This window comes from Dipodomys merriami, unplaced genomic scaffold, assembly GCF_024711535.1.
Source record: "Dipodomys merriami isolate MVZ:Mamm:240054 unplaced genomic scaffold, mDipMer1.0.p SCAF_82, whole genome shotgun sequence".
In the NCBI taxonomy this organism is placed as follows: domain Eukaryota; kingdom Metazoa; phylum Chordata; class Mammalia; order Rodentia; family Heteromyidae; genus Dipodomys; species Dipodomys merriami.
This window is the reverse complement of record NW_027206424.1, coordinates 4,580,190-4,597,295: the sequence shown is the minus strand read 5'-3', so window position 1 is coordinate 4,597,295 and position 17,106 is coordinate 4,580,190. Positions and strand designations below refer to the sequence as shown.

Below are 17,106 nucleotides of genomic sequence, written 5' to 3'. Positions count from 1 at the left end.
GGATGTCCCTGAGCCTCTCCATCTTTGGTGTCTGTCCTCAAGTGCTGTGCGTGCTCACTGAGGCACGTGTGAGCCCAGGTCTGGAGCCAGCCTCCATTGGAAAGGCGTGTGTGTGTGTGTGTGTGTGTGTGTGTGTGTGTGTGTGTGTGTGTGTGTGTGTGTGTGTGTGTGTGTGTGTGTGTGCGCACCTGGAGAGGCCCAGGGCGGAGCCGCCGGCAGGTGGTGGAGGGAGAGTGCACTCACTAGCTCAGAGGCGTTCAATCATCTTAATTTCATCACGAAGATCGGTACAGCAAAGCCAGAAAACACCTGAAATCCGTCAGCTGGCTGATTGCACTGCTGTCTGAATGCATCTCCAATGAGAAAGACACAGGCTGAGAATCATTTCCTGCGCTTTATTACTGACGCGGGATATTAGGAGGTAGGTGAGAGGTGAGCGTGAATTGTGTGTACCTGAGCGTAATGAAGTGGGTTGAAAACAGCTGTCTGATGCGTAACAACAGTGCTTTGCTAATGCATCAGAGAGTGTGTCATAGAACTTCTGTTGTTGTGCAAACAAAGGATTTTGTCCCTCACACAAGGTCATCGAAGCCAGGCCGCTGGCCGCCCGTGAGGACCCCGCCCGGTGATAGGGCGGCAAGGAGTTTGCTCAGGGCAGAGGCTTCCCCTGCAGGCTGTCTCTTGGAGGCGGATGTGCTGCTCTCCGGAGCTTTGGCAGAGCGAGCCCTGCTCAGAGAAACTTAGAAGTTACTTTAGAAACAATTAGCATTAGGTGGTTGTGCAAGGGGCCTTCATCTTCACATGTCCGTTTATGTATACAGTGCTTCTGGTCAGACAGCCGGTCTGCCTTTGCCCTCCTCCTGCCTTCCCAAAGCAGTTCTATCACATTTGCACGTCCTGCTCTTGCATGTGTTCAGGGAGTATGCTCACTACCCACACTCCTCCCCCTCGTCAGTCCGGCCACCTCCTCCAACCAGTACCCACCCCCAGCCAAGGCATGCTGCGGCTTTCGAATATTCCTGTTATGGTACCTGTTCATAAAATGTGATACGTATAAGCAATGAAGTATTGTTCAGCCATAAAGAAGAATGAAATTCTGTCATTTGCGGGGAATTGGAAAGATCTGGAAACCATCTTATTAAGTGAAGTAAGCCAGGCTCAGAAAGACCAACATCATGTTTTTGCTCCTAAAAGGCAGACATTCATAGGAGCCCCTACAGGGTCACCGAGTATCTGTGTGGACAATGTGACTGTACCATGGGTGACTGTACGATGGTGTGACTGTACCATGGGTGACTGTACCATGGTGTGACTGTGCCATGGTGTGACTGTACCATGGTGTGACTGTACCATGGGTGACTGTACCATGGGTGTGACTGTACCATGGGTGACTGTACCATGGTGTGACTGTACCATGGGTGACTGTACCATGGTGTGACTGTGCCATGGGGTGACTATACCATGGGTGACTGTACCATGGTGTGACTGTACCATGGGTGACTGTACCATGGGTGACTGTACCATGGTGTGACTGTACCATGGTGTGACTGTACCATGGTGTGACTGTACCATGGGGTGACTATACCATGGGTGACTGTACCATGGTGTGACTGTACCATGGGTGACTGTACCATGGTGTGACTGTACCATGGGTGACTGTTCCATGGTGTGACTGTACCATGGGGTGACTGTACCATGGGGTGACTGTACCATGGGTGACTGTACCATGGGTGACTGTACCATGGTGTGACTGTACCATGGGTGACTGTACCATGGGTGACTGTACCATGGGTGACTGTACCATGGGGTGACTGTACCATGGGTGACTGTACCATGGGTGACTGTTCCATGGGGTGACTGTACCATGGGGTGACTGTACCATGGATGACTGTACCATGGGTGACTGTACCATGGTGTGACTCTACCATGGTGTGACTCTACCATGGGGTGACTGTACCATGGGGTGACTGTACCATGGGTGACTATAGTACCATGGGTGACTATAGTACCATGGGTGACTGTACCATGGGTGTGACTGTACCATGGGGTGACTGTACCATGGGTGACTGTACCATGGGTGACTGTACGATGGTATGACTGTACCATGGGTGACTGTACCATGGTGTGACTGTACCATGGGGTGACTGTACCATGGGGTGACTATACCATGGGTGACTGTACCATGGGTGACTGTACCATGGGTGACTGTACCGTGGGTGACTGTACCATGGGGTGACTATTCCATGGGTGACTGTATCATGGGGTGACTGTACCATGGGGTGACTATTCCATGGGTGTGACTGTACCATGGGTGTGACTGTACCATGGGTGACTGTACCATGGGTTGACTGGGTGACTGTACCATGGGTGACTGTACCATGGGTGACTGTATCATGGGTGACTGTACCATGGATGTGACTGTACCATGGGTGACTGTATGATGGTGTGACTGTACCATGGGTGACTGTACCATGGGGTGACTGGGTGACTGTACCATGGGTGACTGTACCATGGGTGACTGTATCATGGGTGACTGTACCATGGGGTGACTGTACCATGGGTGGCTGTACCATGGTGTGACTGTACCATGGGTGACTGTACCATGGGGTGACTGGGTGACTGTACCATGGGTGACTGTATCATGGGTGTGACTGTACCATGGGTGACTGTACCATGGTGTGATTGTACCATGGGTGTGACTGTACCATGGGTGACTGTACCATGGGGATATGCCCGTGGAATGAGTCCTTCAGCTGACAAACATTGTCTCGTACCAATACCTGGTTTAGCACCTACCCTGCACAGCACCGGGCATGACTGTCCAGCCAGCACTGTGCTGCCCCAAGCGTGGATGGGTGTGTGTGCCAACGGCAGGCACATCTTAGTTCTGAGGGAGAGGGGGCCTGGGGTGCCCAGCGCCCCCTGAGCCAGCGTGGCACCCAGCTTGGTGGGGTCTGTGTGCCTGCTCGCCTCGCCCCTCCCAGGCCCTGGCCCTGGCCCCGTTGCTGCACACCTGCTCTTCCTGCAGGTGGACACTGGCCAGGCGGGCAGCAGGCGGCCAGTTCACCGGGAGCTGCGCTGGGGCCGTTGAGGACTGGCTCTTCATGCACTATCTAGATCCTCATTTTGTTGATGTATACTAAGTTGTTCCCAGCCAGGGGCCCTGTCCAGACCTTTCCACACACGCCCACAGTGGATTTCTGTCACCTTTGGTCTCTGCTCCTCCTTCCTCTTCCTTTCCTGACAGTAATCATTTAGATTACTGAGTATTAACAGCAATGTGTTCTTTGGGGGTAGTGTAATTAATCTTGTTTTAATAAAATGAATATTCAAATTATTGTACAAGTTACATGAAAATTATAAAATAACAATAAATTAGTATTTCTAAACGGATGAGCGGGGCTATGAGAATTCACCATCCTGGCATTAAATAACTCCTTGCCCAGTCAGAGCTGCATTGTGAGACTGAGAGCTGGGGCAGGGGCACATCCATCACAGGCCCCACAGGTCTTCTAGGCTGGTCAGCACCCGTGGCCCCAGGGGCCTGCCCAGCCCCACCGAGGTGACAGTCCCATGCAAGAAGTGGGGTGAGGGCTGGGGCAGGGGGCCGGCTAGACCGTTTCCACATCACAGGGAGTGGTGACAGCAACAGGCAAAGTCTCAGCCAGCATCCGCTTAGGTCCAGTGGGAAACAAGGGAGCCAGGCTATCCCAGGCAGGGTGGGCCCTCTGAGTTCTGGGGGAGACTGTGGGGAGCATGTGGCAGGTGTACAGTATCAGGCTAGACGCAGGCCAGTGTAAGTAGTCCCAGGTACTTGGGAGGCTGAGACAGGAGGATTGCTTGAGTCTCTAAGTTGGAGACCAGTCTGGACAAAACTGCAAGTCATCTCAAAAATAAGGGTGCCATTACTTCTACTAAGATCAGGGGGAAAGGGGGGAGGGGAGGAAGGGTAGAAGGGGAGAGAGGGGAAGGAGGAGGGAGATGAGGAAAGAGAAGGAAAGGAGGAGGGGAGGGAGAGGAAGCAGAAGGAGCCATGGAGCAGAGCTGTCTTGTAGGTTGAGTGAAGTGCACTGTTGGCGCCAGCCCTTGCAGGGTGGGGCTTTGTGCACACACATGCTGTGCCTCCAGGTCAGTCCAAGCCAAGAGCCTGAATACAAGACACAATTAAGAGGGGCTGTGCCGGGAGTCACTTCTGAAAGTCCTTCACGGGGAGGGAGGTAGAAGGGGTTTCGACGCTTAAACTTCCTGACCTCAGCCTCCATGCTGGGCTCTTGGCTGGCACACATGGTTGGGCAGGTGACGGACCCTCCTACCCCCAGCAAGCGCGGTCCAGCGCAGCCCTGGTGCCGGGCCCCCTCTTCTGTTTCTTGTGGCCCTTGTTGTGTGTGCTGACTGTCATTGTGCAGTCTGGGAGGACCCTTTTCAACTATGAGGATGTGGGTGTTTTAGAGATGCAGTGTATTAGAATCCTTGCAGTACCTGCTAAATAAACAGCCGTCCATCCCCTGAAATTACCGTCGGGGGCAGAAAGTCAGCACGTTCTTCTCCGTGGCTATGAATAGATACCAGGAGACGGTTACCTTTGCCCGTACCACCAGAAGGAAGGTACACAGGAGGTTAGGTAACCAAAGATGCCCCCCCCAACCAGAGGGAAAGCAAGTGGGGTGAACGGGAAGGCTTACTCCTCCTGAAGCCCATTTCTCAACAAATTATTTCCTTTGATGTGCTCTTGGGCAAGTCTGGGCAGCATTGCTTCTTTCCTGGGGGAGCTGAGAAGTGGGGTATGGGGGCCCCCGCAGCTGGGTTGGGCCCCACAGGTCAGTGGCAGGTAATTGGAAGCTGGTCCCTGCGTCTGAAGGGTCCATGAGCCCCTTGGGAAGGAGCAGCAGGGCCAGGCAGGCCGTGCTGGGACCCACGGGGTCCCAACAGGGGCCTCGGGCCAGACAGTAGCTCTCCGGGCAGGACTGGCTGTGTGGGCAGGGTGCTCGGTGCTTGGTGGCTGTTGCACGTGGTGCAGGTGCTGGAGGAGCCCTGGCTGTCAGTGCGTGGGGTCAGGCACACGGTTGTGAGCATGGTGTGGCTCAGTACGAGCACCCTGCTCAGGAGAGACCTGGGATCCAGGGGTGGCATCTGTCAGGGCAGATCTGAATGAACCCCAGGGTGGGAGGCATGGGAGGAGATTGGGGGTGAGTGTGGGGGAGGGGGCTAGGCATTCTGGAGAAATCCCTGGAGGCGCAGGAGGGATGGTCAGAGAGGGAGGCACAAGTACGGGGTGGAGGAGGGCACCACGGACCAGTGTGCCACGGGAGGCCACGAGGGACCAGGAGGTCCAGGGGGACCTGTACCCAGGTGTGGTGCGGGGGGGGGACCCTGAGACCCAGGCCGAGGCCCCGGAGTAGTGGGGGGGTTGGAGGGCTGAGACCCAGGCCGTGGAGACCCCGGAGCAGTGTGGGGGTGGGGGAAAACCCTGAGGTCCAGGCCGTGGAGGCCCCGGAGCGGTGGGGGGGGGGGGCTGAGACCCAGGCCGTGGAGACCCCAGAGTGGTGGGGAGGTGGACCCTGAGACCCAGGCCGTGGAGACCCCGGAGCAGTGTGGGGGTGGGGGGGAAACCCTGAAGTCTAGGCCATGGAGACCCCGGAGCAGTGCGGGGGTGGGGGGGCCCTGAGGTCCAGGCCGTGGAGACCCCGGAGCAGTGCGGGGGTGGGGGGGGACCCTGAGGTCCAGGCCGTGGAGACCCCGGAGCAGTGCGGGGGTGGGGGGGGACCCTGAGACCCAGGCCGTGGAGACCCCGGAGCAGTGTGGGGGTGGGGGGGAAACCCTGAAGTCTAGGCCATGGAGACCCCGGAGCAGTGTGGGGGTGGGGGGGGACCCTGAGGTCCAGGCCATGGAGACCCCGGAGCAGTGCGGGGGTGGGGGGGACCCTGAGGTCCAGGCCATGGAGACCCCGGAGCAGTGCGGGGGTGGGGGGGGACCCTGAGGTCCAGGCCATGGAGACCCCGGAGCAGTGCGGGGGTGGGGGGGGACCCTGAGGTCCAGGCCATGGAGACCCCGGAGCAGTGCGGGGGTGGGGGGGACCCTGAGGTCCAGGCTGTGGAAGCCCCGGAGCGGCTCAGAGGAAGAGGCGGAGGTGTGGCGCAGGCCCATCATGGGGTCACCAGGCGGATCTCTAAAGAGCACTATCCACTTCCTATCTAGGGAAACCGAGGCAAGGTTGCTGAGCCTGCTGTAGTCTGAAGGGGACTCGGACCCCATCTTGGAGAGCTGGGTCATGCTGGCCGCGCCTGTGCCTCCTGCTGGCGGGCGGGCTGAGCGTTCAGCCCCCACCCAAGCCGGGGAGAGGAGGGCTTGCCAAGGGTCTTCCTCCTAACGGCCGGCCGTGGGTTGCATGAACGTGGAACTCTGGGCCTGGGGCGCTGCTGGGCCAGGCTCTGGAAGGGCAGGGCAGATCCGGGCGGCGTGGTGAGGACCCGGTGGGGCGGCGTGGGGCTGGGCCCGCCATCCAGCCCAGCTCCCAGGTTGGCCTCCTTGGCACATTAATGCAGAATTGCACCAGTACCAGGGACCGGGCAGCTCTCTCCAGAAACAGCCAGAACAATGAGCAGCAAGAAGACGCCAACACAGCTGCCGCATGGGGCCCCCAGGCCGCAGGTGCCCTGGTTTGCGTCCACAGACAGGCAGCCTCGGCTGGGAAGGGAAGGAGTGGGGCTCGGGCCTGGGGGCCTCGGCCGGCGTCCACACCCAGGGCGCAGGGCGCAGGCCCAGCGGGAGGAAGCGGCCGCTGCATGGGTTCTGTGTGCCCCGTGCGTCATTCTTGGCAGACATAATTACCAGTCGGGAGAAATCGCACCTGCAGGATTTCACCAGAGCTGAAGCCATTTGCTAAGCAGACATGGCAAGGGACTGGTTGTTTACTTCTCTGCTGTGTGGCTCAGCACAGAGAGCGGGGCGGCTGACGCTCCCCAGTCCTCAGGGGCAGCGGACTGGTTCACCTGGCACGCCTCACTCGGAGCCGATGCCGCTAACGCGGGCCCACGAGGCCACCCTCCCTGGCAGCGGTGGCACCTCCCCTTCTCGGCAGCAGCTGGTGGCGATCATTCTGACGGAGCCTCCAAACCTGGCCCGTAGAGCCTGGGACCCCAGCACGTCTTGGGCCAGGACATACTGCTCCTCTTGCAGAGGGGCGGAGGCCTGGGCTGGGGTGAGGGTCTGGCTGTCTACCACCAGTTTCCCTCCTGACCCTGGCTTTCCTGGCCCCTCCACTGCAGAGAGCAGAACCAGACTGAGGGCTGAGGCCCTGCCAGGCCCAGAGCATGCCCAGGGAGGGACGGAAGGTCTTTTGTGACCCTGAGCCAGGTCAGCTGAGCTCATGCAGCCTGGCGGCAGCCTCTGAGGCCCCTGCCTGCCCCACAGCACCCGCCTGCAGATGCGCGCAGCCCTCTGCTCCCCTCCTGTCTGTCCAGTCCCGGGAAAGCGAATCTATGCTGCTCAGTGGGCCCAGGACTGGCAGGGACCCGTGGCCAGTGTGCCTCCCACAAGGGCAGGCCACGAAGAGCCTGGTGGACTTCTTAATGAGTGGACGCATGGCCTGGGTCGGGGTGGAGTCTGGACACCCAGGATTCTCCGCACGTCCTTCCAGGGAAGTGCCACGTGGGCAGTCCTGTAGCCATGACGGCGGCGTGGGAGGGTCCTGGGCGCACTGCGCCTTGCTCCTCTGCCGTGGGCACGGCCAGGTCTCCTCCATGGCCATCGGAGGTCTCATTTGGACTAGGACATGCCCACGTGGCCGCTTTGTTTGGGAGGAGAGAGGGAGGGGGAGTCTCCCAGGGCAGCAGGGGCATCCCCCCCTCTGTGAGCCCCGCCCCCGCCCTGCCCTGGCCCCTTCAGGAAAGCACAGGCTTCCTGACTGTTTTGCTTAAAACCTTGATTCTGGGAGCAATCCTCCCGGGTCCTTCTCTGGCTTATCGTGTAGCTCGCTTAGCAGGATTTCTGCTTTTTTTTGGTTGGACCTATCTTATCGAGCTGTTTATTTACTCAACTAAGGGATTTTCTGAAGTCCTTGGAGGAAAGTGAGTTACTATCATTATTTATCAGTGGACACAATTTGTTGAGTGCTGGCTCGCCTTCCGAACTTGGCTTTGGGGCTTTGGAGGATGTTCTCAGGGGGCAGCTGGGCCCTGGGCTCGCACGGGGCCGCTGACTTCCTGGCGGAAGGGCAGGGCAGCATGTACCCCAGGATGCCGTCTGCTCACGGCCGCGGCGCGCTCTCAGCCCCAGAGCTGAGGGGTTTCTGTACATGTGCACAGTGTTCTCAGCAACACCCATCTCCTCCACCTCGCGGCCCACCCTTTGCTGTGTCCAGCAATCCCAGCAGTTTTGCTCTGTTTTCATGCATGCCTCAAATTCCGCTCCTATCCACACATCCCTTTCCTTCTTCTCTTCTCTCCTGCAGATGCCTCCACCCTCGTGGAGAGCCTCTCACATTCCTTAGCACTTTGTTTCACTTACCAGAGAGAACATGACATTTGTCTTTTTGTGGCATTCGTCACTTACCGTGATGGTGCACGTTCTGTCCATTTGCCTATAGAGGCCATCACTTCATTCTTTGTGGTTGAATGATACCCCACGGGTGTGCGTACACCACATTTTCTTTACCTCTGGACCCATGGCCTACAGTGGCGCAGTGTGGGCGTGCGGGTCTCTCTGCTGCATGCTGACGTACATTCCTGGGGACGTGTGGACAGGAGTGGCAGGGCAGGACTGGAAGCGGCTCTGGGTTTAGGCTTGTACGGAACTTCTGTGCTGATTCTATCATGGCTGCACTAATTGACACTCCGCCAACCCTGTATACGCTTCCTGTCCCTTTTTCCAAGCCCTTGCCAGCAATGATTGTTTTCTTTGTGTTTGTTTTTTATTAGCATCAGTTAGCTACACTGGAGGATTTCTTTGACCTCTGCCTATAGCATATAATGTCCCTTGATCGCTGGCCTCCAGTGCTCAGCCCCATCCCAAACGTGACTCCTCCGCGTGGTTTCCTTGGGGACCGCTGCTCTGGCTGAAGTGAGCAGTCTTTCTGTGGCTTGGATTTGCATTTCCATGATGGCTAAGGGTGGTGAACATTTCTTCATGTATTTCTTAGCCATTTGTATTTCTTCTTTTGAAAACTATTCATGTGTTCATGGATTCGTCGGGCTATTTATTCTCCTGGTGGGAGAGCGTTGTGATTTCATAGGCAGGTTAGAAATGACCTTTCCAAGTCATTTTTAAGGCAGACTAAAACAAGGCGTCTTTATTTTTCATTGTAGTTGACAGATGGTTTGGGCAACAAAATTCACATGGTGATAAAAATATTTTCACACTTTGATCTATAAGACGTTCACCTACCTCATTGCGTCTTTCTTAAGACACTCTGAGTTACCTTTCCTATCACTTGGTGCCCATCACAGGTCATCTTCGTGTTAAACGGCAGTCATGGCTGGTCTAGATGCATTCTTAGGGTGTCAGTGAGCCCGTGCTGTGCTCAGGAAGGTGAGGCAGGGAGGCCGCAGCGCCGGGGTGAGCAGAACCGCCAGGAATCAGAGGAGACAGTGACAGTGCAAGCAAACCCGACCGCTAGAGCTTGTCCCTCCCTAGGGATAGGCCTGCCCAGGGGAGGGGCCATGATGCAAGGGGAAGAGCCATGATGCAGGGGGTGGGGCCATGATGCAGGGGGAGGAGCCATGATGCAGGGGGCGGGGCCATGATGCAGGGGGAGGAGCCATGATGCAGGGGAGGACCCATGACACTGGGAGGAGCCATGACACTGGGGGGGCCATCACACAGGGGGAAGAGCCATGATGAAGGGAGGAGCCATACCTCAGGGGGAGGATCCATGATGCAGGAGGAGGAGCCATGATGCAGGGGAGGAGCCATGACAGGGTGTGCATGCACACCGCCGTCCACGCTGACCTCTGTCATGTGCACACCGCCGTCCACGCTGACCTCTGTCAGGTGCACACCGCCGTCCACGCTGACCTCTGTCATATGCACACCGCCGTCCATGCTGACCTCTGTCATGTGCACACTGCTGTCCACACTGACCTCTGTCATGTGCACACTGCCGTCCACACTGACCTCTGTCATGTGCACACCGCCGTCCATGCTGACCTCTGTCAGGTGCACACCGCCGTCCACGCTGATCTCTGTCATGTGCACACTCCTGTCCATGCTGACCTCTGTCATGTGCACACTGCTGTCCACACTGACCTCTGTCATGTGCACATCGCCGTCCACGCTGACCTCTGTCATGTGCACACCGCCGTCCACGCTGACCTCTGTCATGTGCACACCGCCGTCCACGCTGATCTCTGTCATGTGCACACTCCTGTCCACGCTGACCTCTGTCATGTGCACACTGCTGTCCACGCTGACCTCTGTCATGTGCACACCGCCGTCCATGCTGATCTCTGTCATGTGCACACTGCTGTCCACGCTGACCTCTGTCATGTGCACACTGCTGTCCACACTGACCTCTGTCATGTGCACATCGCCGTCCACGCTGACCTCTGTCATGTGCACACCGCCGTCCACGCTGACCTCTGTCATGTGCACACTGCCGTCCACGCTGACCTTGTGCTCCTCTCCCACAGGTGCCTGTCCTAAGAGCTTTAAGCCGATCAACCACAGTCCCACCATTGCCATCGCTGCAGCCGCCGCCGCCACTGCCATGGTCACTGTGGACCCCGAGGGACTCCGGGACCTGTCCCCTTCCTGCGTGCAGCCATGCCATTTCCTGACCTTGGCGCCCATCAAAATACCCCTCCGGACGGCCCCCTTCTCAGGTAGGCCGCCTGCTGTGTCCAGAATCTGCAGTTGGCGAGCAAGGCGGGCAAGTGGCCTCGGGCCTTGGCTCCTGGTCCCTGCCGCCTGGTCCTGGGTGCCGGCACTGGGATGGCTGTGCCCTGCTCCCGGGAAGGGGGCTGCTTGCAATTCCCAAGGCCACCCGAGCCATGGCCCCTGGCTTGATGCTGGGAGCTTGGTCATTCTCTCATGCAGAGCGTGTGGGAGAGCCAGAGGGCCCTCCAGAGATGTGAGCCCCGCCCGACCCCAGCTCCCTGTCCTGGGACAGCTGCGCTGAGCACATGGTGTGTTGTGCTCATCCCAGGCAGCAATGGGAGCTGTGCCGGGCTTGGACCAGGGTGTCTCCTCAGTTTCTCCTGAGGGGTTCCAGAGGAGAGGGGCTGGAAGGAGCTGGGCCTTCCGGGAGGAGCAGAAGTTGGTGGGTGGGGGGCAAGGGGAAGCAGAGGGGGTCTGGGTCTCCCGGGCTCCAGTGTGCTCACTGCTGGTTGTGTCTGCCTGTGGCCAGAGCCGTGCCTCATGTCCTGCGTGTCTCTTTGATGCTGGTGCTCTATCCAGCTATATCCATAATGGCAACATGAGTCTGGAAGGTCGTGGAGTGTCCTCCACTCCCGTGAGGGCTGCTGCTATTTTGGCTGGAGCTGTTCATGTGATAGAGTAACACGTTCGTAGAAATCCCGTGGAAGACAATTTGTCCACACCAAGCTCCCAAACCCCAGACTTTCCCAGCTCTACCTTGAGGTGACAAGTAAATCCCACACTTTTCACTTTGCTTCCACCCAAAGTTATTACAAATATTATGTAAAATTGTCATCAGCCTATGTGAGCAATGCATCTGTGAAACCAACGAGCTTCATGTAAGATCCAGGTACCCTACCCCAAGACCCTCAAAATCTGAGAATATCTGAAATCCAAACACATATGATCCTGAGCACGGTGGATAAGCGTGCTCTCTCTTCCTCCCTCCTCCCTCCCTCCCTCTCCCCCTTGCGCTCTCTCTCTCCCTCTGCCTTTTTCTCTCTTTCACACACAGGCACGCACGCAGGCATGCACACACACACACACACACACACACACACACACACACACACACATTATGATAGAAGGATAAACAACCCGTGCCCCCACTTCCGAGTCCCTGTGTGTGTTCTGTGTGTCGACCTGGATTCTGGCAAACCTAGTGCAGTTGTGTTCCACTCCGAGCCTTTTGAATTGGCATTTGTGTACTGGCTTGTTACATTGGTCGATCAACAGGATATTGTATTCTCCACAACACAATCTTATTTCCTTCTTGGCATGTTGGTATGATGGGGAAGAATGTGAATACACCATGGTCTTGGGGGGGGGGCGTGCCCTCCTTCAGCCTCGGCTGAAAACCTGTCCACCCTCTTACTTTAGGAGGGTGACACCAGGATGTCCCCAGGAAATTCACCTCAGACCCAGGCTCTGTGCACCCCAGGGCCCTCTGCCGTACGTGTGCTGTGTGATTTGTGAAATGATCCAAGAATTGGCATCTTCTCCTGTTGGTGACTTTGAACACCCACCAGTCGAGCACTTGGTTTGGGAGAAGATGGAATTTGTTGCTGTCAGTCTCACAGCTGCTGGTGCTGGCCATCGCGGCTGCCGGCCCTGCTGTGGAGAGGAGGGCGAGGCGGAGCAGAAACACAGACAGAGTTGGGTCAAGACCAAGACAGCCCGAGCTGGGCTCAGTCCAGCTGCTGCCGGTGTGTGTGGCCATCGCCGGCGTCTGATCTCCTTTGGGAGGTGTTGCCATCTGGTCCTGGGGTCCTGGTATCTACCGTAGATGCGTAGGAGGAGTGCGATCCTCCTATTTGTGATTTCCATACACTGGATTGACAGGCACAAGGCATTGTGTCCAGTTTTGACTGGTTGGGATGGGGTCTTGTGCAGACACCCCTGGCGTTTTCTAGCGAGCTGCTCATTGGAGCAGCCGCTTGTCCTGCGCCTACTGAGCAGCCTGGCAGGGGCCATCCATCCTCCCTCTCCTTCAACCTTGGCCTTCAAAAGGGAGCAGAGCACAGTGACTCAGATCAGAGATCCTAGCTCCTCGGGAGGCTGAGATAGGCCAGGATTCTAGGAATTGCTGCCAGTCCACAGAGGGCTGGCTCCCAGGAGGCCATAGGAGCTGTCTCCTTCCACAGTGCACTCGGCCGAAGCCTGGCTGCTTTCCGCAGGCTGGGGGCTGGCAGCCCCGAGTTCAGGACAGCCTGTCCACACTCCCATCCCCTTCTGAGCAGGACCCCCCCCCCATCATCTGCAGGGCTAGGTCTTTCTCTCCTGCTCCACCTGCATGAAACACGGGTCCTCCACACGCTTCACACCCCTCACACAGAACCACTGTCCTCACCGTGGGACAGGCCAGGGCCCTCTGTTCATTTGCATAATCTTTAATGCTGTCTCTTCCCTGTCCACACCTGGACCCAGATGAAGAGGGTGGGGGGCAGGCTCATGGTTAGCCATGGGTGGGCTGTGGGGATGGGACGACGGCTGGATGAAGTGCTGAGGAGGAGGCCTTGTCCATCACTGCCGGGCGGCAGGCGGTAAAGCAGCACTGGGGTACAGGATGCTCATCGGGCAAAGCCAAGTGGGAGGATTTGTGGACGAGAGCAACCGTGGGCTCCGGGGCCCCCTGGGATGCAGCTGATGGACGGTGTTCTGCTCAGATGCTGTGCCAGGAAGGGTAAGGTGGAGGAAGCCAGAGAGATGGCAGAACTCCAGGGTTGGAGTTCTGACGGGATGGAAGAGTGTGGGATCTACGCCTTGCATCTCCTCAGTAGTGAAGTCAGGAAGGTGAAAAGTGAGTGAGTGCTCAGGGTGTCTAGTTCTGAGAATTACTATCAAATACCAGTATTAAAAAGCACCATCTGCCACGGAGACCATTCGCCACCTGTTCCTTTGCTTTTGCAAGTCTTTAATGGTTCAGATTTAACACGCTGTCCTCCCTCAGAACAGCTGGGGGCTGACTCTGTTCTTGTTCTGGCGGTGACTTGCCAGCCAAGACGCAGGACAAGTTACAAGTCTGGAAGCCAGAACGCCTCTGTTCGAGGGCCTGCCACCTTCCCACACAAGGGCCGACCGCAGCGGCTGCGATCTGAGCTAGCGTCTGCGGCACAGGCCACCAGCCACGGGGACGAGACACTCCTGGCTTTCTTCTCCACCCATTGATTCCTCCTCCTCTACATTCCAGAATGGCCCAGTACTCTTCACATTTAGAGGGTTCCAAAGACAGAGGCACTAACATGGTGACATCATAATTACGGTCCAGAGTGCCAGGAACTCAGCTGACTGCCTTGTGAGAGAAAGACTGTGCCTTTCTAACGACTGGTCAGCTGCCTGTGGCCCTGAAATGGTCTGGACAAGCACATTTACCTCGTGTTTAGGTTGAGCGCAGCCTGTAATGCCAGCTTTGCGGGAAGCAGAGAGGGGGTGAGGGGAGATAGACTTCTGGTCTTCTAAAATCTGTTCCACCAGCCTTTGGGTCTAGTTTTGTGCTAAAACCAAAGTGTTTTTGTTATTATGACTTTGTAGTATAATTTGAAATCTGCTATTGTGATACCACCAACCTTTTTATTTGTGTTTTACGTGATTGCTTTGGTCACTCCATGTCTTCTGTGTTTCCGTACAAATTTTAGACATAAAAACAGCCAGGTGCCGGTGGCTCACGACTGTCATCCTAGCCACTCAGGGAGATCTGAGGATCGCAGTTCAAAGCCAGCCTGGGCAGAAAAGTCCGTGAGACTCTTTATCTCCAATAAACCACTAGAAAACTGGAAGTGGTGCTGTGGCTCAAGCAGTAGAGCGCTCGCCTTGAGCTGAAGAGCACAGGGACAGTGCCCAAGCCTTGAGTTCAAGCCCCATGACCGACAAAATAAATAAATAAATAAATAACAGAATGCCTGTGACAGCGATGCCAGTCTTGGGCGTGTGTCCTGAGCGGCCCTCAGGACACAAGTGGGAAATGCCAGAATGGCCACCAAGTGGGAGCCACTCACAAACGCTGTGGCTTTCTCCCGGCAGAGGGACTGGGAATCATGCGGCTAGCCTGGCAGGTGCTGACACTTTCCTTAGTTCTAAGAACTTTAGGGACAAAAGTCCCTGGGAACTGACGGCCACTGGCTACTCCCGGAGCTCAGTCGGAGAAGCAGGTTCCACGATACTGGCATGTGAGCTCTGTGTATGAGAGCTGCAGCGCGCAGCATCGTGGTGTGGTTGCTTTCCTGGCTGTGCGGGATCCGGTTTGCTTACTCCCTTCTTCCGGCCCACTCCATCGCCCCTCCGCGCTCACCGCCTCAGCAGGTGTGTGCTGGTTTTGTACGCAGAGCCATCTTTGCTGGGAGGAGGCTTGTGTTTGAACAGTGTCTGAGCAAGCACAGAGTGTTGTTCTCTGTTCCCTTGCTCTCCTTTGCTATACTCAATGTTTGGCTTCCTGCGAGGGCTCGGGAGGAGGGGCGTTACGTCAGTGGGAAGGAGAAAGCCTTTGCCTGCTCCCGATCAGCCAGCCCTCCGCTGGAGCAGGCATGCCCATGAGGCTTGCTCTTGGTGCTTTGTGAGCGGCCCGGGAGGTGGCCTGAGAAGCCACCGCAGGCTGTGACGGCACTCCAGCAGCTCTCATACTGGGAAGGATGCTTACATCTTTTCCAAGAGAGAGAGGCCCTTGCATGGTCCCCCGTGCCTCTCCTGCTGCAGGACGTGAGGGATTATTCGTGTGGCTGGAAGGGTGATCGTCCTCTGGGGGACAGCGCTGGGGAGCAGAGCGCAGGGCGCTGGGGCCTGGAGCCCAGTGAGGGGCCGCGGGAAGCCTCTCCAGCCACCGCCTCTGCTGTGAGTCTCATAACCGGGATGCGTCTGCTGTGGTGTCCTAACCACGAGCTTAAACCTGCTGAGAAAATACAGGCTTGAGCAAAATCAGACTGGTTTTAAATCAATGGTTTCCTTCCTCCTCCCACTCAGTGAATCAGGCAGCCACCCGCCTCTCCCATGTCCTTCCCACCGTCCACATCCTTCAGAGCAGGGGTCTGGGTGCTCCCCGGAGCGCACAGAGCACGCAGCCCCTCCTAGCAGGAGCCAGCACAGGGTCAGAGGCCCGGGTCTGCTCCTGGGCACTTCCGCCCCTCCCTGGGGATGGTCAGTCCTGCTGAGAGCTGGCCTGGAGCACATTCCAGAAGAGGGCTTGGGGTGAGGGCAGAGCAGACTCAGCGCCCCACAGGGCGTGGCACCCTGGGGCGGTGGGCTTGGGGGCGGCTGGGAACTCAAACAAGGCCAAGCATTCTTCCGTGTGCCTCAGTCAAGGAGAGGAAGAGCAAGTCTGGTCCACTAAGTCCCACGTGTGTTTGCTCAGGGCAAGACCTGGTATTTCTGCTTCTTGCCCAGGCCAAGGCCCTCAGTCAGACACAGCCCCGGGCAGAGCACGGGCCCTGGGAGTCACAGGAAGAGCCTTTGCCATGCACAGGTGGGAAGTGTTTCAGAGAGCTGATTCTATGGGGCATCCCTGGACACGGGGGAGCTGGCCATCCTCATACCTACGGGGCTACGGGGCATCCCTGGAAACGGCCCCGGACATCCAGTGGTGAGGGGCAGTTGTGTGGCAGCAGGTGGGCTCTGCGTGGGTCTGGAGACCCGAGGTCCTGGGCTGTCCCTCAAGGAATCTTACCCTATGCCACCATTCTCCTGGAGGAGTGGGTGACACCCTGGCCAGGCCCGTGCCGGGAGGGGGAGTTGACAATGGGTAACCGAGTCGCTGAGGCTGAGGAGTATTGTGACTCTGCGTCTGGCCACGGGATGGAGGGTGCAGAGTAGCCCAGTGGCCTTCTGAAGGAAGAAGGCAGCCTCTGGGGGGAAGAACACATAGGCAGATCCACGGCTGGGGTGTGGGAGTGGAGGAGGCCAAGTATTAAGAGTGAGCTCCAGGCCTGTGAGGCGCAGCGGATGCGCTGCGTGTGGAGCCCTGCCGTGCCGGGCTTGGGCAGGAGAGGGGCTGGGCAGCAGGGTGGAGCACTTGCTCAATCTCCTGTCCTTACTCTGCCTTCCTGACTGGTAAAATGAGAGAGTGGGAGGTGGCACTGGAGGTGCCGCGGCCCTTCCAGGGAGGGTGCGCAGTGGTGAGCTGCTGGCGCCGTGTCTGGACTGTATCCATGCTGGAACCTGGTAGCCAGGCTGTGACAGCCAGGCAGGTCCTGGACGTCATTCCCAGTGAACTGGTTTCTGGACAGTCACTCAGGCAAGGTTGTGTGGCAGTAGCTAAACAAGAGGCGG

The 17,106-nt window shown here is 57.4% G+C and overlaps 1 protein-coding gene across 2 annotated transcripts in view; it reads left to right on the top strand.

The window, feature by feature from the left end:
* Nucleotides 1-17,106, top strand: part of Tcerg1l (transcription elongation regulator 1 like) — a 176,108-nt gene that overhangs the window by 28,416 nt on the left and 130,586 nt on the right. For both annotated transcript variants that reach the window (XM_070011452.1, XM_070011451.1), the window contains exon 4: nt 10,626-10,817. In XM_070011452.1, coding sequence (XP_069867553.1) covers nt 10,626-10,817 — 192 coding nt within the window. The remainder of the gene's footprint in view (nt 1-10,625; nt 10,818-17,106) is intronic.